The sequence below is a fragment of the Mya arenaria genome, chromosome 12 (genome assembly GCF_026914265.1).
Source record: "Mya arenaria isolate MELC-2E11 chromosome 12, ASM2691426v1".
In the NCBI taxonomy this organism is placed as follows: Eukaryota; Metazoa; Mollusca; class Bivalvia; order Myida; family Myidae; genus Mya; species Mya arenaria.
The window spans coordinates 27,372,509-27,399,969 of record NC_069133.1 but is presented as its reverse complement, the minus strand read 5'-3'; the positions used below and the strand labels follow the sequence as shown (position 1 = coordinate 27,399,969).

Sequence of the window (27,461 nt, the reverse complement as noted above, 5' to 3'; positions counted from 1 at the left end):
CTATGGATGTACATTCTGCCATATCATTTCGAAATCCAACCATATGAATGAAAACGATATGGACCAGACACAAACTATCATCAGTAAGGCTTATACAGCAAAACTTATTATGTACAGGAGGTTGCTGTGACCTTGACCTGGAAGGTATGAACATGTTTCTTGTGCACGACACACCCTGATACTATGGTGGTCACCTCTGCCAAACAATTTTAAAATCTGACCTTGTATGACAAAGATATGGACCGGACACAAACTAGTATCAGTAAGGCTTATATAACAAAACAGAGGTTGCTGTGATCTTGACCTTCAAGGTAGGGACACAGTTCTTGTGTGCTACACATCCTTATGCTATTGTGGTCACTTCTGATAAATAAGTTTCAAATCTGACTATGAATGAGAAATATATGGACTGGACAAAAACAGTATGGACTGACAACAGTAATTACTAAATAGGCCCTCTTCACTCTGTGATATGGGTGTATAATGACCAAACTTTGAAGCGTTACTTAATAGTTTATTTATTTTATAACTCAAAATAACGCCAAAAACACATACTGGAATATAAAGCTCAATCACAGATTATTATAAAGCTTTGTAATTAACAATTTATTTCACTTATAACATATAATAACACCAATATACTTGTACACACAAACTGGAATGTAAAATTCACAAATGATTATAAAGCTTTGTAGTGCTACAGAACAATTAATTTATTTGTTAAAACATAAAACACCAATATACAAACACACTGGATTGTTATTTACCTCAATCCCCGGTGATAAAGGCTCATAGAGTTGCTTAACAGGCAGATTGTTCAGAACTTTTTTAAAGTTAACAACGTCTTTAATGTCATAGTTGTTAACTTTTAATAGTTGTTAACTTTTAATAGTTGTTAACTTTGAGTTTAATTGATACCCTTATGATCTGCGGTATTTTAACAATATTATAGACAACTGTTTCACCTACTCTTGTTTATATTTAAAAATTTGAGTACATCATGAAATGTTTCACGTTTAAAATTTAACAATGAAGTCATTAATTACAATGTTATCTTTAACAAAGTTTTGAACAATTGGCCCAACAATTTATTCTTTTAACACATTCTTACAACAATATATACTTGGCCTCAAATGAAAAACTCAATCATACAAAAAAGTCATGATAAATCTTCATAGTGTTTATGTAACAATTTAATTTTGTGGCCTTTATTATGTCAATATACATAATGACCAGTATTATTAATCATAATGTTGATGCATCTGTAGTTGATATATGATATGATAGTTGAATGAATATCAAAATATGTGTGGCTGGCGAAACCATGAGTGTGGACTGGCTGTAACAGCTGGCAAAGCTATCCGATAGAAACATTGTATTACTTGAACAGATATTGATATATTGTCTGCATTGTAAAAACACTTATATATATATATGTCTGCTAGACAATTGTATTCATGGGCATATTAACATACTCAGAGTACTACTGCATATCCTTTTTCATCACTGCTGTTTGATAATCTGATAACTGTATTTACGGCCGGAGGTCTTGTATTACAATAAACTATATGTTGTGTGTTATATACAGCAGAGTACAAGTAACAGTTACAATAAAAATGTAGTAAACTAAATCACATCGTTAAAAAGATTCATTACAAGATATTGTAATCAACAAAAGAATAGGATATCACAGCCAAAATCAGAGACGATAACAGACCGAAAATACAAGTCCTGAAAGTTTTGTTTGTTTATGAAAGATACAGCCCATACAGGTCAAAAGCAGCATTACCTCTCAAATATTGTTTTCAAAGTGGTTTATATCAATTATAAAGTTATTCTTACTATTTTTAATTCTGATGTCAAGCGAAAAACTACCTTCACAAATGTACGATATTCTAAAATAGAAATCTCTGAATGATGATTTCAGGATTAGTTTTGACTAAATCTCTGCAAGTATGTTACAAAATTAAACTCCTCGGACACACCATGAGACTGTCATTATCCAACTTTATGCTCTCACTTTTTATTTGGGAGAAGTTTCCATATTCCAGTCAAAGTTGATTGGGTGGGGCACTGATCTAGAACAGACAATATAGTGCCATATGTTAGAACGACAAGTAATCGTCCACTACAGTTAATGGAAGCTCAATAAGAATTTCTTGGACTGGACAAAGGCCAATTCTAGGAAAGTATCTAATTTCACATAGCAAATTTTTAAACTCACAATCCAAAATCATGAATTTCAACAAATTGGAACTGAGTGACTGAAATTTTATTAGTAGGTGTTATTGCCAAGATGTTGGTCCTTATATTCAGAATAAAGTATGTTATTCACGTTAACATTATGAAACAAAAAATGTTAGACTCTGAAGTCTTGTCAATCTTGCCTTCAGTTTATACTAATTCTCATGAGTTCAAAAAATTACTAATATTTGTGTATTTCTACATACTTGGGAGTCTTGTTAAACTGGGGCTTTGGGGATGGGGTGCTGTCAGGAATCACACCTGCAAACAAAATAAACTGAGAATCTCTTTTATCAAGTAATACAAAATACAAAAAATAATAAAAATAAATGTGTGGCAATTTATGACATTATATGTACAGATTTCAGATTTTTGAAGTAACAACTAAAATCCTTTAGTGAAATGGGCTGCAAGATTAAGATAAAGTTAGAAATTTGGCTTCATGAAATAAGCTACTTAATTGTGTTAATGTTAAGAACTTTGGAGATATTCAGGACTGACTACGGTACTCAGTAAAATGCCATGTATAACATACCCATCCTTCCCCCTGTAGGCGGTGTTCTCACACAGATCCGGCCGGATGTCATTATAGTGGACTGTAAGTGTACATAACTCCAGTTAGTAACATCTCAAATACACGACTAATATTTTTATATTCTGGTAAATAACACACCTTATATTGAATAAAATGAAGGTTATCAGCTCAAAATGGTGTTGGGAATAGGACCAGATCACCAGAATTTACTTTCGCTAATTGAAGATAATTGATTAATAATGAAAAATATCGATGCATGTACAACCATTTCACTGATTAACTTACTCCAGGCGTATTCTTGAATGGCTCCGAAGGGCTGAAAAACAAATAACTTCATTGCAATAAATCCAATCGCCTGTGTGAGTTAGGTCAAAGTTAGCATCGTTATTTAAAAGAAAATGTTTTATGTTGGTCTCTTACAAAATCCGACATGATTAAACTAATGAACACCAGTCAACATGTATGTTTATAATAAAAATAATCTTTGAAACAACAGTAACAAATATAATGAATATTAATTATTAAAATTAAAAAAAAAAAAATTCTGTAAATATATTGGGCATATATCCCACTAGATTTTATCATTTATTAATAGATAAAAATGTTATTATGTTATTGTGTTTATTATGATTTTCAAGAGAAAGCGTTAAATATTTTAAAACATTTTGCTGTTGTCATATAAAATTATCATATATATATTCATATATTCAGACAACTGTTTCTGTTGTTCTACTTAATTAAATGAGTAAACTTTCTGCGTAAATAAACTCAATAGGATTCAAAATCAAACAATTATACTTTGTATTTTGAAAGATTCAGTCAATTAACTCACGTTCCTCTAGAAGGTTGGTTGAAGTTACATGGAGAACCATAACCTGAAAGAATAAATACACTTTAAACTTCCTAAAAAAACAATGTCAAAATGTTCAATTGTCCTCATGTAAATGATATTGTTATTTGTCAACAACAACAATAGTAACCTTTATTTGTCATGGTAACATTTGTTACAACAGATTCCAGAAGGAGAAAATTATGCAATTTATACCAAACAAAACCAGTGAGCCTAGTTTGATCCTGTTATAAGGGACTTCAGACTGTTTGAGAAATTGGGGCTAGAATGTATAGTTAAGTTCAAATTGCAATGAAAAATCCTGTATCCACAAGAGGGTCCCCAAGCTTGCACACATGGTGGTAATTTACTGGACAAACAAACAAAGATGAACATCATGGGTGAAACACCAACCCCTTGTTGCTGGGGAATTAGAGGAGTCTGGTCTCAGCCTGTCACCAGAAGGACTCCTGAAACAATACAGTACCATGTAATCACACTGAGATCTCAGTAATTTAACCACTATTTTTTTTGCAAACAAAATGCTTAGCTTGAAATTATTCTTTTTTTGTGCTCTTGACATTTGAAAAGTCAAAGTGTATTAGAAAGAGAGTAACATTAATATCAGTGATGATGATGGTGATGATGATGATGATGACACTGAAGACAATGGCAATTATTATGACTTTATAACACATAATTTTAAGAAAAGACATGCAGCAATAGTTCTTAAATAATACAGTTAAATATGTCAGCCAAAACATTTTACAAAAACAAAACTGTGAGCAACTATAACTAATCAAAACTGAATTTAAAACCATTATACCTTATGGGAGTCTGTCCCTGTAAAATGTTACATTATTTTTCAAAGGATATCAACAATTCTCCTTTTGCATACAATACTGAAACATATGAAAATGTGTTAAAATTATATGAAATGGCATAATGGACATTGCTTTCAGACCAAATGTTGTTACGAGCAGTAGGACTTTCAGGTACCATGATGTATAAAAGAAAAACAATGAATGACCATCTCACTGGGGAGGACCTTCAGGTATCACGATCATATGTATAGCAGAAAACCACTGACCTTCTCACTCAGGAGGACCTTCAGGTACCATGATGTATAACAACAACCACCGACCTTCTCTCTGAGGAGGACCTTCAGGTATCGTGATGTATAACAAAAACCACCGACCTTCTCACTGAGGAGGACCTTCAGGTACCATGATGTATAACAGAAAAACACTGACCTTCACACTAAGGAGGACCCTTAGATACCATGATGTATAACAGAAAAACACTGACCTTTACACTGAGGAATCATGATGTATAACAGAAAACTACTGACCTTCTCACTGAGGAGGACCTTCAGGTACCATGATGTATAACAGAAAACTACTGACCTTCTCACTGAGGAGGACCTTCAGGTACCATGATGTTTAACAGAAAACTACTGACCTTCTCACTGAGGAGGACCTTCAGGTACCATGATGTATAACAAAAAACTACTGACCTTCTCACTGAGGAGGACCTTCAGGTACCATGATGTAGTGAGAAGGACCTTCAGGTACCATGATGTATAACAAAAACCACCGACCTTCTCACTGAGGAGGACCTTCAGGTACCATGATGTATAACAAAAACCACCGACCTTCTCACTGAGGAGGACTTCAGGTACCATGATGTATAACAAAAACCACCGACCTTCTCACTGAGGAGGACCTTCAGGTACCATGATGTATAATAAAAACCACCGACCTTCTCACTGAGGAGGACCTTCAGGTACCATGATGTATAACAAAAACCACCGACCTTCTCTCTGAGGAGGACCTTCAGGTACCGTGATGTATAAAAAATACTACTGACCTTCTCTCTGAGGAGGACCTTCAGGTATCATGATGTATAAAAAAACCCAATGACCTTCTCTCTGAGGAGGACCTTCAGGTATCATAATGTATAACAAAAACCACCGACCTTCTCACTGAGGAGGACCTTCAGGTATCATGATGTATAATAAAAACCACCGACCTTCTCACTGAGGAGGACCTTCAGGTATCATGATGTATAACAGAAAACCACAGACTTTGTCATTGAGGAGTACCTTCAACTACCATGGTGTTTAACTCACTACCAACCTTTCACTAAGGTGTACCTTCTGGTAGGTACCATGAATGATGCATAACAGAAAAACCACCAACCTTTTCACTGAGGAGGACCTTCAAGTACTTGTTCTCCTCTTTCAACTGTCTGCTCTCATTCTGGTATTTAGTCTTCTCTCTGAAAAAATAAAACACCACAGAATGTGAATTTCAGACATATGAGCATCAAATACTTACTCATGAATGCATGCAATCATGGAATTATTAACAGCAAGAAAAAAGTCAGATTAGTATACATTTTTCAACATAAAAATTATGTCAAAAAAGTTTGTTTTTTAAAATTAAGTTTTTGAATTTTTAACACATTATAGTCAAACCTACTTTTCAAGTTGAGCGAATACAGTCAGGGTCTTCTCCTTTAGCTCTTTCTCACACTTTTCTACAATGGCCTTCTGATTGGACACCTACATCAGTGACGTAAAGAATACCAAGCAAAAAAGATAATCGTCACTGACAATGTGAGCCCCTTAAAAATAAAGTACATGCACCTTTATGCTTTGTATGGTCTCTAATAAGCTCCACCTACCAGCTTGTATTCAGCAAATAGCATTCACGCATTATTTTCAGGTATTCTAAGAAACATAGTTACATGGAGCTGCTGTTAAACTGTTGTACAGAATAAACCTATTATACAAATCCCGTTTCAGGTCTGACTTATCCCTTTTACATACACAAGGGTCTGTAACATTATGTTCTTATAATGCACAACGCAACACAGTACATGAGTTAACCCTGTTTTTTATTAAATTAATCATAATCTATCCAATACAAGACTTTCACTGCCATTTTATTTATATTAACATATAAATCCATTAACATTATTATCTTAAACATTAGTCAATTTGGCTGCAACTCACATTTTTTTGTAAATGTGTCATGAAGCGCTTCCTCTGATGATGTTGAAATTCTGTAGCCTGAAAGGAAAACATAAGCTTAAATATTCAAGCTTTTATGCATTGGTCAAAATAGCTTTGGCCCAGATATGTATTGTGTTGCTTGCATATTAAGTCTATCTTGCACAATTGAAGGTTGAATGCAATGAATCTTGTACAAACGACAAGAAGTGATACCATTCCACAAACTAACGTTGTATTTTTTCAAATGTTTAAAGCTAAGGTTGTTTTTTTTAAATAAAATTTATATTATTTTTCTTTACAAATGATTTTTAATTTGACAGAAAAAATCATATTTCTTTTGAGAAGCATTGCAAAAGTAGATTTGTTATATGGAATAAAAAAACACAGTTGGTTTAATATGGAAGTAAATTCTGGTAATTCTATAAGACCATTTAAAAAATCTAATACATTTTTTCACAATCATGTTTAAATGTATGATTTTCTTTAAATGTTCACGGTTTCATTTAGGCCAACATGAAGACAGAAGAATACTTTAATGGATTGATTTATTGTTATGGAAGCAGTGTGTCCGAGCACATTATGATAGACTTTGGCAATTACTTACAGCTAGTATCTGTTTCATTTCTGATGCAGTCTGCTTCAGCATCTTGATTGGATCAGAAAAGTAGGCATCCACTGGTGGGGGTAACTGCAAACATATCAATGAAGTCAGAAGCATGAATTATTCAAGTCTTACTGGTAATTGTTCACCATTAAAACCATGATAATATGTGTGCACATTTACAATACTGCTATCTTAAGACTTATAAAGATTTATCTTTAAAATAAAAAAAAATGATAATTCCCACAGTCTTAAAACTACAAATAACTGTCATTTTATATCCTTTTTAGGCATAAAGATAACAAAAAACATGTTTGTGTTAGTGTAAGATTGCAATAAATTTCACTTTGTGGACATCAAAAATCTGTAATTCACTTGTGTCTACGCCACTCGTGTAATATAGCTTTTGCATGGTGCTCACTCCCTGAAATATATTGCCATCTTACATTACCTGCTAAATATTTAGCAATCACTGACAGTTAAAACCTTCTTTTTTTCAATGACCTATTACTATAGAGCATAGATACAAGTTTTCACATTCAACATGAAGCAGACCTCTGTCAACATTTCATTTCATTTACAGAATTTGATTTAAAACTCATTATTTTTGTTGCAATCATATTGAACACTACAAACTTTTGAGGTGAGCTTGAAGGAACTGGGATGTCCTGTGCCACACAACAAACAACGTTCCTTCCAACCTGAAAGAATATCATTATAAATCATTAAATTATTATATAAATATGTATTTTTATTTTTTTATTTATATATAAAATGAAATAAATAGTTTATATTTATCATTAACATAATTTATCAAAGCATTCTGACATGTTCAAGAAAATCTCAGTTTCCATGACTAAAAAAACAAGAGCCGTCGTAAGACAGTGGGCTCAACTACGCCGCTTTGACTTAGAATACAATATAGATGAAATAATACCAAGTTTGGTATCTTTATGTCAAACCTAACTAAAATTATTCGATACATAAGGTGACTTTGATGCTTCCCTTCCACCAGCCCGCCCAAACAAAGACGCAAGTCATTCAAATAACTTGATTTCCCATTATGAAAATCTGGTTAAGAATATACAAATATGCCTTTCAAAGAAAATAAAAAAATAATAATAAAAAAATCCAAGGGCCATATTTTGTATTTAGGCTTAATACGGAGTTATGTTTCTTGTTGTAAGTTGGTCGTAAATAATTTTGAATTTTATTTAGTGCATTTAATGAATGGTATAGAAGGTTTTTTTATTAAAATTCCAATTTCCTCTTAACTTTTACTTGTCTAAAACTTTAACCTAAGTCAATCAGGGGCCATAACTTGTATTAAGGATATGGAGTTATGTAACCTCATTGGGTGATGGTCCTGAACAATTGTGCGAAGTATTAAGTCAATTGAATGAAGGGTATAGAAGTTATTAAACAATATCCCAACCTGCTCTAAAACTTTAACCGAAGTTCCATAGTCAATCAGGGGCCATAATTTGTATAAAAGAGAATATGGAGTTATCTAACCTCATTATGTGATGGCTCTGAACATCTGTGTGAAGTATTAAGTCAATTGAATGAATGGTATTGGAGTTTTAAGTGAAAATCCCAACTTGCCCTAAAACTTAACCTGCCCTAAAACTTTAACCTAAGTCAATCAGGGGCCATAACTTGTATTTAGGATAATATGGAGTTATGTAACCTCAATGTGTGATGGTCCTGAACAACTGAACAAAGGATATAGAAGTTATTAATATTGTATCAGCTCATAAAAACTCAATTTGGTTTCACAAAGGTAGTCTTATTAGCTAGGTGTGCTACCAACTGAGATAACATGCCAAACTTTTTTTTCCACAAAATTCAAATTGTCAAGATAAAAGAATAACATAATCAACAGGAACATTAATTATTTTTACAACAATAACAAATACTAGTGATAACTGATCAACAAATTACCGTAACAAATTAAAAAATGAAGAAGAAGGAGCATGTTATACCATCAAAGTACAAGACAAATGTTGATAAAAGGCATAAAATACTGAATGGCTGAAGGATTTTTATTGAATATAATAATCTACTGGTTGATGAGCAGTATCCGCCGGAAGCAGTAGCCGGAATTTGTTATTTTCTCCTTTCCCTTTTTTTCATTTAAAATTTTGTAAGTGCTATTTCCTAAAATTAAAAAAAATTGCCTCCTGTCTTAAGAAAATTTAAAAAAATCATGTAAAATTTGTGATTGATGTTTCAAAAATACAAAACAGTCATAAATCTGCAAATTCTCACATTCAAATCAAGCTATTTATATACTAAAGGTTGACAATGTATTTTTAAGTTATTATATATGCATAACCTTTGTCCTGACAATTTTCACAGTAGATATGACCACAGTTGGTGAGGAAATAGTTCCTGCCACTGCCTGGCTGTCGGTAACATGAATTACAATGCAGCCAGTCTCCCATTTTTTCACTGAAATGTAAAACTTAAATATAAATGTAAAGAATAAAATAATGCTGTACTTTTGATGAGTCCAAGTACATTTCCTTAAATTATTTTTTTCTGATGAAAAAAGAAATTCAACAACTCCTTATTTTAACAGGGAAAAAGAGATGCTTGTTAAATGTTATGCTCCTTGAGAGCCAATTTATCAGAGGATAATGTGGACAATTATTCATTTGAGGTGCTCTGAAAAATTGTATTGACCTTTGTCCTATCAAAGTACTGACCTGGCATTTAACTATAGGGGTCATCAACTGGTCAATGTCCTAACCTTCCACTGAAGCTTGACAGTCCTCAGGTGAAGCGGTTCTCAAGCTATTGTGTGGATACAGTTTTCATAAGACTGTTGACCATGACCTTGACCAACTATATAAATAATCAATAGATGTCATATGTTGGTCAATGGCAATCTACCACTTAAATAGTTTGGTCCTAGATGAAACTGTTCTCAAATTATTGTATTATTGTGCAGATCATTTATATTATTGTATGTGATCATTGACCACCAAAACAATAGAGGTCATCTTTATACATGTCAAGGGCAACCTACCACTGAAATTTTATAATACTAGGTGTCATGGTATACTTACTTATACAGGTGTTGAGAAAGTGTGTAAGCTGTTCGGTAGCTCAGTCGGTAAAGCACTCGCCCTGTTAGCGAGGGGTCCCGGGTTCGAGCCCTTGTCTGTCTGCACACTTTTCTCACCCTGTGACATTTGACGCCCAACGAGGGAATGTGACTGTATATAATATATACTCAATATCCTACCCGTGGTTTTGTCGAGATCATGTTTACCTTGTTCTCAATCCTGTTAATTTAGGGACGAATTCCAACTTGGCAGGGGAGTATATCACGGTATTGTTACCTAATCAGGTGTTGAGAAGTTGTGTAAGCGGTCCAGTTAAGCTTAGTTGGTAGAGCACTCGCCCTGATAGAGAGGGGTCCGGGTTCGAGCCCCAGTCAGGCTGCACATTTTTCTCACCCGGTGACATTTGGCGCCCAACAATTGTCTTTTAATTATGGGAACAATTGTTTTTACAATTAGTCCCCTACTGGTGAAGGGTAACCTACCACTGAATATTGATGGTCCTTGGTCAAAGTTTTCATGAGGTCACCTACTGGTCAAGGTCATGTTTCATGGTCCTGGGTAAAACTGTTTGCAATTAATTGTGCAGACAAAGTTTCCATAAAATTGTGACCTTGACCTATGACCTACTGATAAACCAATAAGCGTCATATGTTGTTCAAAGGCAACATAACCCTGAAGTTTCATAGTCCTAGATCAAATAGTTCTAGTGTTATTGTGCGGACAAACTAAAACTTCTGTAAAGGACAGTGCACATACTACATGCCACCCTTTGAGGGCATAAAAATATCAATATTTTAAAGATATGACAAAAGTATAAATTTGGCAGTATTAAGTTTTTGGGATCTTAAAATACAAGCATTGACTTTCAGCTTTCCCCTATCAACCCTGAATACTATACACAGTTTGCTATTTAAAGTAAAATCATTGCTCGCTTTCTTATCTAAGGTTTTTTAGCCTTAACAGTTGTCCAAATTTTGAAAAATAATGACCTAAATCCAATCCCAGGGAAAGTCACATAAGACCCTTCATAATATATTAAGTATTATATGCCTACAGGTTATTCTTAAAGATGCAATCTCACAGATTGACCGTTTTGACAACTTTTTATTTTTTTGTCTTGGAATGAACCAATCTTTGCGTAAATATCTGGAAAACAGTGATATAAAACTGCTGACAAAATATCAGATCGCAATTTTTAAAGTTGAAGTTTTGTTGCTAAAAGCGTTACTAACGCTTTAAGAAAAATGAGTATTTTGGCATAAAACATCAATTTTCGATCGTAAAAATATGAAAAACTGCGATCTGATCCTTCGTCAGCAGTCACTAATTGTTAGACTATAACACAAAAATTGGCTCATTATAAGACAAAAAATAAAAAAGGCAAAACGGTCCATCTGTGAGAGTGCAGCTTTAAATTATTGACTGATTAAAACCTTTTCTCTGTATATTAAATTATCAATGACCTTGATTTTCTATTTCCATGTAAGTAACAGCAACCTTCACCATGATCCCGTTTATTCCAGCCAAAACAAAAATCGACAAAGACTCTGAAGCGGCTATTTATATGGACTTATATGGTTTCAACACGGAGTTATTCCTAATTCAAGCTTTTGAGCTAAAACCATTTTTAGAAAATTAAATATTGAGTGACTTATGCCACAGGTCATCACATACTCTAAAAAGTAATAATATGACATTTCAATAAAATTCTAAGAGAAAAAATATCATAAAGTTAACATTATATAATATTTACACCTCAACTTCCTTCAATGAACTGCCTTTCGGCAATTGCAGTTATCATTCGATGAACGCAACATCTTCGAATTTATCGGATTGCAATTCATCGCATAACAATATACATGGAAATTATTGATCCTGTTATTGTTTGTATTGTGTCAGCAAGTCCCGTAATATATAAATCAACATTTTAGAAAGTGTTAATTTATGATATGTTAAATGTATTGTTGCCATAAGTGTTTCAATTTTACTTTTAAAAGTGATTTCAAGTGGTTGATCATTTCCCGCATTATTGTGACGTCATTTGATAAATGTTTCCGGTTACAGTCGGGTCGTTCTATTTACTGAATGGGTGAGAAAGGCTTAGTGTAAGGTTTTCTTAAACTAAATGAAGTATTCTTTTAGCAATTCTTGAATGATTATGAACTATTGGTGAAAATATAAGTAATGAATTGCGGGATTGATGTCATTATCAGGGATATGAACGCAATTGGGCTGGTCAAAGTACGCTGATTTATTCGTGACTTTTCTCAAATTGTCCAGCCATTAAATCACTTACTTGAAAGTTATGGTAACACAAAACCTAAGTCAAAGTCCAAGTCTAAACGAAAAAAACCTGTAGACTTGGTCTGGGGTGACGCCCAGCAGTCTTCTTTTGATCTTCTTAATGATAAACTTGACGCCACTGGTCACCGCTGGATTGCACCAGTTAACCCTATCAACTGGGATATTGAACAAGCTAAGGAACCTGACATAGCCAAAGTTGTTTCTGCGGCACAGTTCTCGCCAAATGGTGTGCACAATGAAGTTGGACATCCTGGACAAGAAAAATCTCTTTGGCTTGCACATCAGCGTTTCTTCTGGCCAGGTATGGAGTCTGATTTCAAGCAGCTTGTTTCCTCGTGCAGCTCTTGTGTATGTAGAAAGACCCCTCAAATTTGATTATTCCGGCAGCGGAGCTCGTGCCCATCCAAACTACTAGGCCCATGTAACTTGTCTGCATCCATTTTCTGAAGTTGGAGAAATCCAAGGGTGGATATGAAGATGTATAGGTTCAGGGTTCGAATTAAACTTTGAGGAGCACTCGCAAAATTTTGCGAGTGCATTTTGAGGCAACTCGCAAAATGACAAAACAAATTTTATTATTTCTCTTTATTCCCTTATAATAGTGTCTAATTAAAGTAGAAATTATACCTAAGACATATTATGAATATTGAAAAGTATCAATCTTGAGTGACTCGACTACTAGAACTTGTTGATTGCTTATTCTATTTGGGGAGTATGGAAAGACTCGTCTGATGCTGGCAGCTTTTTGATAACAAAGCTGTCCAATAATTTGACATTGTTCACTTTGTATATTTACCCTCGCCATCAGGTAATTTAATACAAGCACGCTACAGATTTCATTAAGTCTATAGGCATTAAAAACAATAAAATAATAAATTTAAAATAAAAAAGCAACAGTAAATGTAGCGTGGATACTTTGGACCATGAAATATATCGATCAACGAAGTCTATTCATTTTGACAGTTGGGCGGAAATATATTCAGAGGATGATGGGGTTTACATATAGTGCGCAAAAGCGCTAAATTTAGCCAATGATTGAGCTGGGTGATTACGTCATTCATATTTACTTTGTATTATGCACGCCTCCCGGAAAGATTCAAGATAAAACTCGGCCTTTTCCGTATTTGTTCTATTTTTGAAAACCTACGTGTGACTTCGTACTGTCTTCTTTATACCGGTAGTGTAAACATGCCACTTATAGGCTGTTTACACTCGACTACATAGCAGAATTAAGTTCATGTTTATTCTACTTTCCTTATAACATTTTGTGGTCTAGAAAAAGCCACTCGCAGAATTTTGCAAGCTTGAATAAAAGTCACTCGCAATTTCCAAATGTTGCTCGCATTTTGCGAGTATGCGAGTCTAAATTCGAACCCTGAGGTTATCACAGATCATTTTACTCAATATTCCAAAGCCATCCCATGCAGGAACCAGAAGACGACGAATACTGCACGGCTCTGTACGAGCATTTCCCGAACAACTACATTCCAACTAGGGTCAAAATTTCGAAAGGAGTTGTGTAGCATTGCTAATGTCCGGAAAATAGGCACGATCCCATTCCACCCTATTGGCAACCCCTCAGCAGAAAGATTCAACCGGACTTTACTCCGCAGGCTGTGAACCCTTGAGGAGGACCACAAGTCCAGGTGGGCCGACTTCATTCCTTCCCTTGTACATGCTTACAATGCCATCAAACACAGCTCAACTGGGGTCTTTCCCCATTATCTGATGTTTGGTTGGCATTCCCGGCACTCTGTGAATGCATATCTTGGCACGACACTTAGGAACGAGAATGGTGCAAACCATTCTTCGTATGTCTAATGGCTCCAGGAATGCCTGAGATATGCATATAGGGTAGCTGGCAAAGCGGCAAGTAAGAGGGCTGAACAGAACAAGGACCAGTATAACCAGAGAGTCCGGGAGAACATCTATTGGTAATGTAGTGCTGGTACAGAAGTTCAGCTTACAAAGACATCCAAAGCTTGCTGATAAATGGAAGAAGAACGCATACTCCATCATAGATATTCCATACGAGGGACAGCCAGTTTACAAAGGTCCAACTTGAGACTCGCAAAGGACCAGTCAGGACGCTTCACCGGAATCTACTCCTTCCATTCATATTGATTCCAGAGTCCGAGGAGGCCCGTCCACTTCAAACTGGCCGCAAGCCCAAAACGAGGTCGACCCCTTTTCCTGTTCATGACGGCTATGATGGTCACACCAGTTCAACAGAGTCCAGCTCGTATATCATACCCCAACGGAGGACATCATATTTAAGTCCAGCTTCCAATCCATCCGCAAGTTTCAAACCAAACACCCCTCCTTTACATTTTACTCCTGTCACCACTCCATGCAATCCTGTCCTTTTCCCAGTTACTCCCTGTTGCCCATTTCTCGTCACATCACACACTGACACAGTTTCCCCATCTAAATACACCTAGTTTCAGGTCAGTGACGGAAATGCAGAGAAACCCTACAACGCCATCCGGTACCTACACCAAACATTTGCTACAATGTTACTTGATTTTATTTTTTATAACATTTGATGCATCATTTCCTTACAGCGGATATTGATTTTTATTTATCAGTATTTTTTTAGTAATTAAATATTGAAAAATATTAATTTTCAGATACTACAATGTTTTGCGTGTTTGCTGATAATGTATTTTCAAACGAAAACATGTATTTCTTTTCAATATATCTTGTGAATATGGATTCCATAATATGTTGACTGTTTTTCAATACTACTATGTATGTCACTGGAGGTTCAGTGAATTTTGTACTTCTTGTACACCAAATTTCAATAATTCAAAAGAACTTTACTTTAATTTTTCATTTACAAGTATACTGTCACGCAGTCTGGTGAGTTATTTTTCCTTATATTATGATAGTCATTTATGCGTAAGCAATTATTTAGCCTGTTGGTTTTTGTTAATAAAATGGGTGTGGCCCTTGTATTTTGTATTGTACATTTCATATATTTGCTGGGTTCTCATATTTATATTCATTTTGTAGGTTTTATCTTATATTCACTGGATAATAAACATTTGTAACCCTAAATAGTGTGTTGGTTGTAAAACCCCACATTCTACATAGACATGCAAAAACATTAACTTCATATTCTATAACTCTAAACGGGCACTTCAGAATTAGTTCATGAAATAAACAGTTTAAACCCTCAAACAACAAGAGATTCTGGCAATTAGATCCTGCCCATGTTCCATGTCTTCAGATATTCTGAAAATCCCCAGCTTTACTTCATGACATGGAAAGTCCAAGTGAAAACTGCAATGAAATGTATCAAGAAGATAAAGATATTAAGGAGAAGAAACGGTTGTGAAATCAACTAAACATGAACCTGAGACAGAGAATTATAATGAAACAAATGTGCGAGATATTGATGATTATGAGAATGATACCAGTAAAACTAAAGCTTGCCTGAAGGATAAACATATTGGAGATATGGATTCATGATTCTAACAATGGTAGTACTGAAACTCATGTTTGTCTGAAAGATCCTGTCAAGCTGGATCTTGATAGTGATTTCTCTGGAATGGATACAGTAGGTGGTGACGAAAATAAAGTAACAGAAGATTCAAGTAAAGTGACTGCTTACTCTGCAGAAGAAAAATGGTGGTCAGAATGATGAAACAAGAAACAATGAAGGAAATATGTTTAATACTTTAGAGCAAACAGAAAATGTTATGTCATCAAGGATCTAGGTTATGTGAAAAATTATAAAAAAGATGAAGACAACACTTACAAAGTGAAAAGTGAAAGCAAGAAGAGAATATTGTTGATGATATATTAAATATTGTTTAATCAAGAATTAATGGGACTAGACACCAGATGATACAATTGCAAGAAAAAAAGAAAATGGTCAAAAACTTGCATAAAATTGATATATTGTGTACAACTCATTGAATCATACTTACTGATGTATCACTTCGCTTAAGGACACATGTATCTTTCGCAGATTTTGGTATTTTTCCAATTGGAAATTTACTGGGTTTGTTTACCATGTAAATACCAGTATTTAAAAAAAAATGTTGGTAAATGTTTCTACTAATCATGTGACTTTCACATGCTAAATTTACACATTTTAAACAGGGAAACTATTATGCACTATTTTAAACAGGTAAACTCTTCAGAGACAGCAAGAAATAATGTATTTGCCGATTTCGGGACCATCTGGTGTCTTGTCCCTTTAAAGGTGATGTGGACAATGATAAAACTGACGAAGACAATTAACACCAACAAAGTGAAACGTGAAAAAAATGTCCAGTGACATGAATGGTGGTAAAGAGATATGTATAGTTAAACCTGACTGTGCAATATTTTAGAGCTTGGTTAAATAATGAAACAAAAGACTCCTGTTAAAATCAGCTCAGTGTTGGCAACAGGACCTCAAAGGCTTACAAGCAGGGAAATGCACATGCACAAGAGTACAAGAACTTTGCAGGAGTACAAGAACAATGATAATGAGAATGTTATGAAATTTGCTGAGATACTTTACAAATGTACACACCGAAAATATAGGAGCACATTTTGAGAACGATGTAACTGAACGGTTATCAAGGGAGACCAATACGGGTACTTTATACGATCCAGTAAGCGATTGTGAAGTTTCTGATAGTATTAAACTTTTTTGACAAAACTATTTAATTCAATATTTGAAAGTGGAACTTTTCCGGACGTATGGGTGAAAGCATGATTTGTCTGATTCACAAAAAGAGTCAAAATTAGAGCCTATTAATAAAAGTGCAATAACCTTATTGAGCAGTTTGAGAAAAAAAAAAATTGCAGATTTTCTTAAAAAGATTCATGAACTGGTCTGGCAACAACACTACAACAGACAAAAATCACAAACAGGATTCAGAAAGGGCTACTCACTGATTGATAATGTTTTCAATTTACAATTTTTCATTCAGAAATACACTACTCAAAAACGCGGACGTTTCTATGTAATTCTTGATGATTTTTTTAAGGCCTTTGATAGTTGCCAGCACCAAAAGATTTGGGAATGTCTTAAACTACAAACAATATACAAGGAAAATACTTGCAAATATTTTGCTCAATGTACAGCAAAGTGAACTGTGAAAGCAAGTGTCAAACTGAGGAATGGGCTCACAGACATTTTTCAATGTGAAGTTGGGACATTAATCAGGGATGTTTGAGCTCCCCGAGAATTTTTTCTTTCTTTATGAATGATTTAATAAGCAACATAAGAGTTAAAACCAATATGGAGTAGTTATTAAAAATGATACTGGTCAACTACACACTATTATTCATATGCTGACGATGTATCATTTTACAAGTACTTAAGAGCGTATTTTACCCCAAAACCGAGCTGGTAAATGACAACACACATGCATCACGTGGAACACACACACTGAACTATTTAATGAGATCATAAATGTCAAATAACCAGGATGGCAATATTTTTGCCTTAGCAATATTTTTAAAACAAAGCTTTTCTTTTGAGAGAAGTGTATGTCATGGTGAAATTTAACATTTATTGTTACATTTAATCCCATAATTAAATGCTTATATTTATTTCTGATTATGAAATAATATAATTATCAATTTGCGCATTATAAAATGTGTGCCTTTTTAGAATGTATATCGTACCTGTCTAAAGCTAGTACATGCAGGTTAACAAAGTTAAATTGTATTGCAAAATTGTTCTGTATGTATACATGTATGTTTATTAATATTCAACATACAAGTATATATTAAATATATTAATGTTGCATGTGTATTTATAATATTCATTGAATATTTAAAAATGTGGACATGTAATCATAAAATTAAAATTAATGATGAGTATTTTGGGCTGGAGGCCTTGAATTAATTATTTGCGTTTGTCACAAGGTTACCTACCTCATTCCTATGGTTCATGTTCTTTACAGTTCCAGACTATTGGAAGATTTGAAAGAGCGTATGATGTTTTCCCTCACAGGAAGTGACAACAGCATATTATGTGACATAGATGGAAGTGAAAATGATAGTGATTCAGACCTTTCTGTGCATAGACAATTTCGAGCAAAGATTGTAAAAAGATTAAAACCATCACATGAATTCCAAAATCCAAAACAGTTGATGGATCATACCGGAATAGAAACTTTGAATGGATCTTTGGTTCTGACAAAGAAAGGTGAAGTTGTGAATGACACTCGAGCAACATTTAATGCTGCAAGTACCAAACCAAAAGAGAGATGTGATATTGACATTAAGAAAATAATTGACCAAATTGCAAAATCTGATGTTCAGGGAAGGAGTCAGTCGAAAGATCTGGATAACAAGTTTCCTTAAACACCAGCTTCAACTGCAGACTTTGGGAAATTTACAAGGCGGGTTAAAGAAGGGGGGAATATTGTGTACTTTTGCCAGATATGCAACTGGAAATCCCCAATTTAGTCAACATTTCAGGCACACTGTAACTTGGCTAGCCACAAGAGAACATTATCTGAAAAGGATGAAGGTTTTAATGAGAATGTTGAAAGCAACAGTGGTATCTCCAAAAATCATTGTATAAATTCACTTGTAAATCCTGAGTCAACTTAACAATCCATATTTATACAGTCAGACTTACTGCAAAAACCCAACAAAACCATAACCTAGCTTGTTCCATAAGTACATTGTACATTCAAAGTCTGCACCTTATAACCATAAAATTAAAACACCAGTAGTTTCACCTTAAGGGAATTATTCGTGTACTGTTCCAGACTATTGGAAGATTTGAAAGAGCATATGATGTTTTCCCCCACGGGAAGTCACATCAGCATATCATGTGACATAGATGGAAGTGAAAATGATAGTGATTCAGACCCTTCTGGGCACAGACAATTTCCAGCCAAGATTGTGAAAAGATCAAAACCATCACATGAATTCCAAAATCCAAAACAGTTGGTGGATCATACCGGAATAGAAACTTTGAATGGATCTTTGGTTCTGACAAAGAAAGGTGAAGTTGTGAATGACACTCGAGCAACATTTAATGCTGCAAGTTACAAATCAAAAGAGAGATGTGATACTGACATTTAGAAAATAATTGATCAAATTGCAAAATCTGATGTTCAGGAAAGGAGTCAATCGAAAGATCTGGATAACAAGTTTCCCTATACACCAGCTTCAACTGCAGACTTTGGGAAATTTACAAGGCGGGTTAAAGAAGGGGGGAATATTGTGTACTTTTGCCAGATATGCAACTGAAAATCCCCAATTTAGTCAACATTTCAGGCACACTGTAACTTGGCTAGCCACAAGAGAACATTATCTGAAAAGGATGAAGGTTTAAATGAGAATGTTGAAAGCAACAGTGGTATCTCCAAAAATCATTGTATAAATTCACTTGTAAATCCTGAGTCAATGTAACAATCCATATATATACAGTCAGACTTACAGCAAAAACCCAACAAAACCATAACCTAGTTTGTTCCATAAGTACATTGTACATTCAAAGTCTGCACCTTATACTCAGAAAATCAAAACACCAGTAGTTTCACCTTACGGGAATTCTTAGTGTACTGTTCCAGACTATTCGAAGATTTGAAAGAGCATATGATGTTTTCCCTCACGGGAAGTGACAACAGCATACCATGTGGCATAGAAGGAAGTAGTGTTAGGAATCGGTTGCAATTTTACTATCGATGATCGGTTCCACTCAAGTAACCGAATATCGATAGTACAATCGGTTTTTAAAATACTAGATAGTACCAGAGTTGTAGTTTTATTCAGGTACAGTATTAAACTCTTAATCATTATATGCATATACCTTATGTCTATGATTGAAGTTATTAAGTGTTATTGTATAAAAAAAGTTCATTTCTTTGCTCATTGTGGCTTTCATCAGCCATATTGTTAAAGATAACATCTGAACACTTACAATTTTTTTTTTTTTTTTTTTTTTTTTTTCGATAATCGATTATAACTAAATACTATCAATTGTCGCCGATTTCAGGCCCAAACAATCGATTTTCGATTATAATCGATCATCGGAACATCACTAGAAGGAAGTGTAAAATAATGATAGTGATTCAGACCCTTCTGGGCATAGACAATTTCGAGCAAAGATTGTAAAAAAATTAAAACCATCACATGAATTCCAAAATCCAAAACAGTTGGTGGATCATACCGGAATAGAAACTTTGAATGGATCTTTGGTTCTGACAAAGAAAGGTGAAGTTGTGAATGACACTCGAGCAACATTTAATGCTACAAGTACCAAACCAAAAGAGAGATGTGATATTGACATTAAGAAAATAATTGACCAAATTTCAAAATCTGATGTTCAGGGAAGGAGTCAGTCGAAAGATCTGGATAACAAGTTTTCTTATACACCAGCTTTAACTGCAGACTTTGGGAAATTTACAAGGCGGGTTAAAGAAAGGGAAAATATTGTGTACTTCTGCCAGATGTGCAACTGGAAATCCCCAATTTAGTCAACATTTCAGGCACACTGTAACTTGTCTAGCCACAAGAGAACATTATCTGAAAAGGATGAAGGTTTTAATGAGAATGTTGAAAGCAACAGTGGTATCTCCAAAAATCATTGTACAAGATCACTTGTAAATCCTGAGTCAACTTAACAATCCATATTTATACAGTCAGACTTACTGCAAAAACCCAACAAAACCATTTATAACCTAGCTTGTTCCATAAGTACATTGTACATTCAAAGTCTGCACCTTATAACCATAAAATTAAAACACCAGTAGTTTCACCTTAAGGGAATTACTTGTGTACTGTTCCAGACTATTGGAAGATTTGAAAGAGCATATGATGTTTTCCCTCACAGGAAAGCACATCAGCATATCATATGACATAGATGGAAGTGAAAATGATAGTGATTCGACCCTTTTGGGCACAGACAATTTCCAGCCAAGATTGTAAAAAGATCAAAACCATCACATGAATTCCAAAATCCAAAACAGTTGGTGGATCATACCAGAATAGAAACTTTGAATGGATCTTTGGTTCTGACAAAGAAAGGTGAAGTTGTGAATGACACTCGAGCAACATTTAATGCTGCAAGTTACAAATCAAAAGAGAGATGTGATATTGACATTTAGAAAGTAATTGATCAAATTGCAAAATCTGATGTTCAGGAAAGGAGTCAATCGAAAGATCTGGATAACAAGTTTCCTTATACACCAGCTTCAACTGCAGACTTTGGGAAATTTACAAGGCGGGTTAAAGAAGGGGGGAATATTGTGTACTTCTGCCAGATATGCAACTGAAAATCCACAATTTAGTCAACATTTCAGGCACACTGTAACTTGGCTAGCCACAAGAGAACATTATCTGAAAAGGATCAAGGTTTAAATGAGAATGTTGAAAGCAACAGTGGTATCTACAAAAATCATTGTATAAGTTCACAAATCCTGAGTCAACGTAACAATCCATATATATACAGTCAGACTTACAGCAAAAACCCAACAAAACCATAACCTAGTTTGTTCCATAAGTACATTGTACATTCAAAGTCTGCACCTAATAACCAGAAAATTAAAACACCAGTAGTTTCACCTTAAGGGAACTATTTGTGTACTGTTCCAGACTATTGGAAGATTTGAAAGAGCATATGATGTTTTCCTTCACAGGAAGTCACATCAGCATATCATATGACATAGAAGGAAGTGTAAATGATAGTGATTCAGACCCTTCTGGGCATAGACAATTTCGAGCAAAAATTGTAAAAAGATCAAAACCATCACATGAATTCCAAAATCCAAAACAGTTGGTGGATCATATCGGAATAGGAACTTTGAATGAATCTTTGGTTCTGACAAAGAAAGGTGAAGTTGTGAATGACGCTCGAGCAACATTTAATGCTGCAAGTTCCAAACCAAAAAAGAGAAGTGATATTGACATTTAAAAAAATAACTGACCAAATTTCAAAATCTGATGTTTAGGGAAGGAGTCAGTCAAAAGATATGGATAACAAGTTTCCTTATACACCAGCTTCAACTGCAGACTTAGGAAAATTTATAAGGCGGGTTAAAGGGGAAAATATTGTGTACTTCTGCCAGATATGCAACTGAAAATCCCCAATTTAGTCAACATTTCAGGCACAATATAACTTGGCTAGTCACAAGAGAACATTATCTGAAAAGGATCAAGGTTTAAATGAGAATGTTGAAAGCAACAGTGGTATCTCCAAAAATCATTGTATAATTTCACAAATCCTGAGTCAACCTAACCATCCATATATATACAGTCAGACTTACATCAAAACCCCAACAAAACCATAATCTAGTTTGTTCCATAAATACGTTGTACATTCAAAGTCTGCACCTTATACCCAGAAAATCAAAACACCAGTAGTTTCACCTTACAGGAATTCTTAGTGTACTGTTCCAGACTATTGAAAGATTTGAAAAAGCATATGATGTTTTCCCTCACAGGAAGTGACAACAGCATATCATATCATCGTGTGTGCATAGAAAAAAGTGAAAATGATAGTGATAATAAGACCCTTCCGGGCATAGACAATATCGAGCAGATCTAAACCATAACCTAGTTTGTTTCATAAATACGTTGTACATTCAAAGTCTGCACCTTATAACCAGAAAATCAAAACACCAGTAGTGTCACCTTATAGGAAATACTTTGTGTGTTGTTTTATGCAAACACATGAAACACAACTATTAAAGACCCAATGAATGTCCTATGGATATGGTCATCTAAAAACGTAAAAGATTTACAAGAAAACCATTGAATGACAAGAATGCAGATTCAGAAAGTGAAGACGATAATGGGAATAAAAGCAAAAACAACGCTGCCCCAACGGGACATTCAATTATGGCTTTTCTTAGAAATAAGCTGCTAAGAAAGTTTACAAATAAAAGTGATGTATCCTTGAAAAAGGAAGTTAAAAAACTCAGGTTGTCCAAAAAACAAGGCAATTTGGTCTGACACTGATAGTAAAAAGTGAGTTTGTGATGCCATTGACAGACCTCTAAATTGTCATGCATGTACATGTAGCTTTCAGTATCAAAGAATAGGTGAGTATGACAACACTTTGACACAGTGCACAAATCAATGCTATGGAACATGTTGCAGACATCTAGTTCAGGTCACCAGAGTCAGTGCTATCTTTTTTCTCATTTATTTTGAACATAGATATCATAATAACTGAATAACAAACAATACCATCACAGCACAAATCAAAACATATCTATGTCGTTTTAATATTTTCAGAAAACATCAACAAAAACACACGCACGCATGCAGTCACACAAGCACACAAACATTCACGCTCGATTCTTTTATCTTATCTGTAATTTTTCCGGGCCTTGTTTGATTTATATTTTCAGATTTATTCTTCATCTCAGATGGATTGGGATACAATTAACTAGTGTCAGATTTTTTAAGAAATTCTTTTATTTATGTCGTATAAAGGTTTTACTTCTTCAAAACTGTAAAATCATTAATTGCCCTGTAGTCGAATATGTGTCCAAATAATTGCATACCATTCTTTAAAATACAGTTTACTTGCGTTTGTTTTCGACTTGTCCTCGTGATATGTGGTCTTATTTTTAACCAAGACTTGTGTACATCATTTAGGAAAGTTCCTTCTGGTGTTTCATTATTTATAACTGTTTGATCAAATTTTGATTCTTGTATTAGTTCATAGCCGTAGTTTTGTAGTTTTCTATGAAAAAATGATTTCCAGTTTCCATTATTTGACTTAATCCAGTGCTATTTAATTAATTGAATTTAAAAATGATTTCTATATCTGTTAGCTTAAGTCCGCCGTGTTCGTAGTTTTGGTAAATGCTATTTTTTTTTATCCGTTTTTTTTCCATCCCACATACAATCAAAAAATGTATTTTTTAATAATGTCTATCATTTGTTTAGTTGGATTAGCTAGTACAGTAAATGGATAAATGAGCTTAGGTAAAGCAAACGTTTTAATAACCGTAATTTTTCCCATCAGTGTCAGTTTTCCGTGTTGCTATTGTTTTAATACCTTTCTTAATTTTTTTAATTTTTTTATCGATATTTCTTGCAATATTTGTATTTTTATCATTTGCAAATGTCATTCCTAAAGTCGTAGTATACAATCAGATTTTTGTACGAGTTTTAAATGATCCCAACCTCATTATAACTGATTTATTGGGTGTTCAGGTTTAGGCTTGAGCTAATTTAGACAACATTTCTAGGGTTTGTATGAGTGTTTCAAAGAAGTTTGCTGTATTATTTTGTCATTTATTCTAATTCCTTTAATGTCATCTTTCAGTGTAATATATAGCAAGATAGAGAGTGTAAGTAAATTATGAACAATGTAGCCGAAAGTGGCCAGCCCTGTCGAACACCTTTTTCTAGTCCAACTGGCTGCGATATATATGTCCATTATTAATTATCAAACTCTGAATATTGTTGTAGAATAGAGCTACCCATTATAAAACATCTGATTCAAACTTCAATGATTTTATTCATTCAAGGATAAAACTGTCGTTTAAACTGTCAAAAGCTTTAGCAAAGTCGGCAAAAATTAAGAGTCCGGGTTCTTTGGGTTTTTTTTTAAATATTCATGATTTCAAAAATTACCCTAGCGTTTTCTCCCATATAATTATATACATGTATCTTAACCTTAACAGCCCAGATTGTTCATGACTTATAATTGATGGTAAAACTTTTTTATTAGACTATTTATGGCTTTAGTTTCTATTTTACGTTTAGTAAAGTTGTGAGTCTCCAGTTTGTTACCTCGTCGAGGTCCTTGCTGCACTTGTCACAAAGTATTTCTGCATCAGTGAGACAATATGCTGTGAAAGAGATGGATGACTATTTAGTGGAATTAGGAGGAATCTCAAGCTATCTACCAAGCCTAGAGAAAAACACACACACCCAAACAGGAAAATAAATACCAGCTTAGTCCTGTTGAGGGGAATTCGCCAAGCCTTTGGCCTCTTTCAAGAAAGGGGAAGTGTTGTAGACACTGCTTTCAATCAGTTCATCAAACCGGTTAAACCATAATCGATTGAACCATAGCTCTAGCAGACAAGATTCTACTGCCATCTTGTATAGACATTTCCGACATGGACAACCTTTCTGGGAGAGTAAGACTAGCTTTGGGAACTCATAGAAGACAAAAACATCTGGATTGGGTTAAGACCGACATTCCCGATATTAGATGGGATGGTAGATATGATACTGTCCAAACCCTAGCTGGCTAGTGTGACAAGATTGAAGATACTGTGACATAAATGTATGATGTAGGGGTGAATGATGGGCTATTTAACTGTTCAAAAACATCAACTTAACGTTCTGTAAAGTTCTCTAAATTGGTAGAAGACACAGACACCTGAATTGGGTTTAGGCAAGTGTCACCTCAACCAGACAACACAAAACTTTTTTTCTTCACAGGATATTGCCATAGGTAAACACTTAAATTTACCTGTCGCAACAATTTTTTACCTGTCGCAATGTTTCAAACAGTATTCAGTAACATCAATCTAAATCTTGATTTTAAGCTTCTTTAGTTTTTTTATTTCTCACTGTAACATATTTAGATTTTCTTGGTTGGATGTGTCTTACTGTAATAAATAAAACAAAAGGAAGCTGAATATCAAGACAAAAAATCAATATTTCGAAAAAAAATTTTATTTCTTTAAGTCATCATTCCTCCTCCCTTGCCTCCCATAAAATCATACTATAAGTCCTCCTCCGGTTTCGTTAAACCCTTTGGGCAGCAAGATCTAAATCTTTTCAATCATCTTTAAATTAAAGATATGGTTACAAAATATAATGAACAGTACGTAACAAGTCAAAATCAGACACAACATTTATGCAAAAACAAAAGTGAAGTTCTTGTTATTGATAAGGTTAAACATAGCAGAAAGAGTGTAGTACGGTAAATTCATCATCATATCTAAATTTACATGATTGCCGGGAACCATCTGGCCGAAAAATATATGTACGGAATTTTTTTCATTTCAGAACATTTCTGTAAAATTCCAACTATCAATGAGATGTTATCGGAACCTTTTGTCTATTTTCGTTTTTTACGATAACAAGTGCAAAACGGGGTTTATAAATAGTGATACAAGGATTAACATGATGAATAATCATATAAGAACGGACTTTCGCATTGACAGTTCTACAATACATTTTACATAATACCAGTGGTGGAATTTATCATAAGCCCACTAGCCCTGCACTGGTAAAATATGTTTCAGGCTTGCTCAAATTCTGAATTTTATATAGCAGGGCAGCAAGTTGTTCAAAAATTTGATGCCAAGCAAAAGTATAAGAATTAGGGCTTGTTCATCCAAAAGTCTTATTTCAATGACTGTTATACAGCATATCACAAAAGAAAAGTGAGTCTATAATGGCATTTTTCAAGTTTTTACTGTTTTTACCTGATATACGCAAAACGCTCTAAATGGCATTTATTTAAGTATGAAGTTGGCCTGTTTGAATTGAAATGTACAGAAATTAATTAGTAGTATGTAACCTGAAAATCCAAATTTTTACGTTGTCAACATTCAGTTCTGGAAAGTAATGCAGGTCAACAAGGTCTATCCATCAAAACTGATATAATTAAGGAAGACAATTTGTGCGGATAGTCCGAAACTTACAAGAAATTAACTTCAACCTTGGAATAAATGGTCATATTTATAAAATAAATATTTGCTCGTCTGCATTTTTTATTGCTAAAATTTCAACCCAAAATTATTTTGGCCCCGCGGCGCTCAATTTTTTAAAACTGTTAATCGATTAAAACTTACGACGCAGTAAACGGTTGTATGCATTTAACTTTTAACTTACATTAAATGATTTTTAATCATATGAAAACTTATAATGACATACCACTTAACACTTCTTTCGACCTAAAACCTATA

At 34.2% G+C, this 27,461-nt stretch overlaps 1 protein-coding gene across 1 annotated transcript; it reads right to left on the bottom strand.

The window, feature by feature from the left end:
* Positions 1-522: 522 nt before the first annotated feature.
* On the bottom strand, positions 523-27,218 carry LOC128211108 (zip homologous protein 2-like). Its single transcript, XM_052915528.1, has 15 exons — positions 27,074-27,218; positions 9,940-10,078; positions 9,567-9,682; positions 7,865-7,929; positions 7,232-7,315; positions 6,628-6,684; positions 6,092-6,174; positions 5,810-5,888; positions 4,435-4,451; positions 4,023-4,078; positions 3,612-3,654; positions 3,065-3,095; positions 2,780-2,840; positions 2,451-2,505; positions 523-2,078 (listed from the first exon to the last, which is right to left on the bottom strand). Exons 3-15 carry the CDS (start codon positions 9,673-9,675, stop codon positions 2,024-2,026), a joined length of 795 nt encoding a protein of 264 aa, XP_052771488.1. The 5' UTR covers positions 9,676-9,682; positions 9,940-10,078; positions 27,074-27,218; the 3' UTR covers positions 523-2,023.
* Positions 27,219-27,461: the final 243 nt, after the last annotated feature.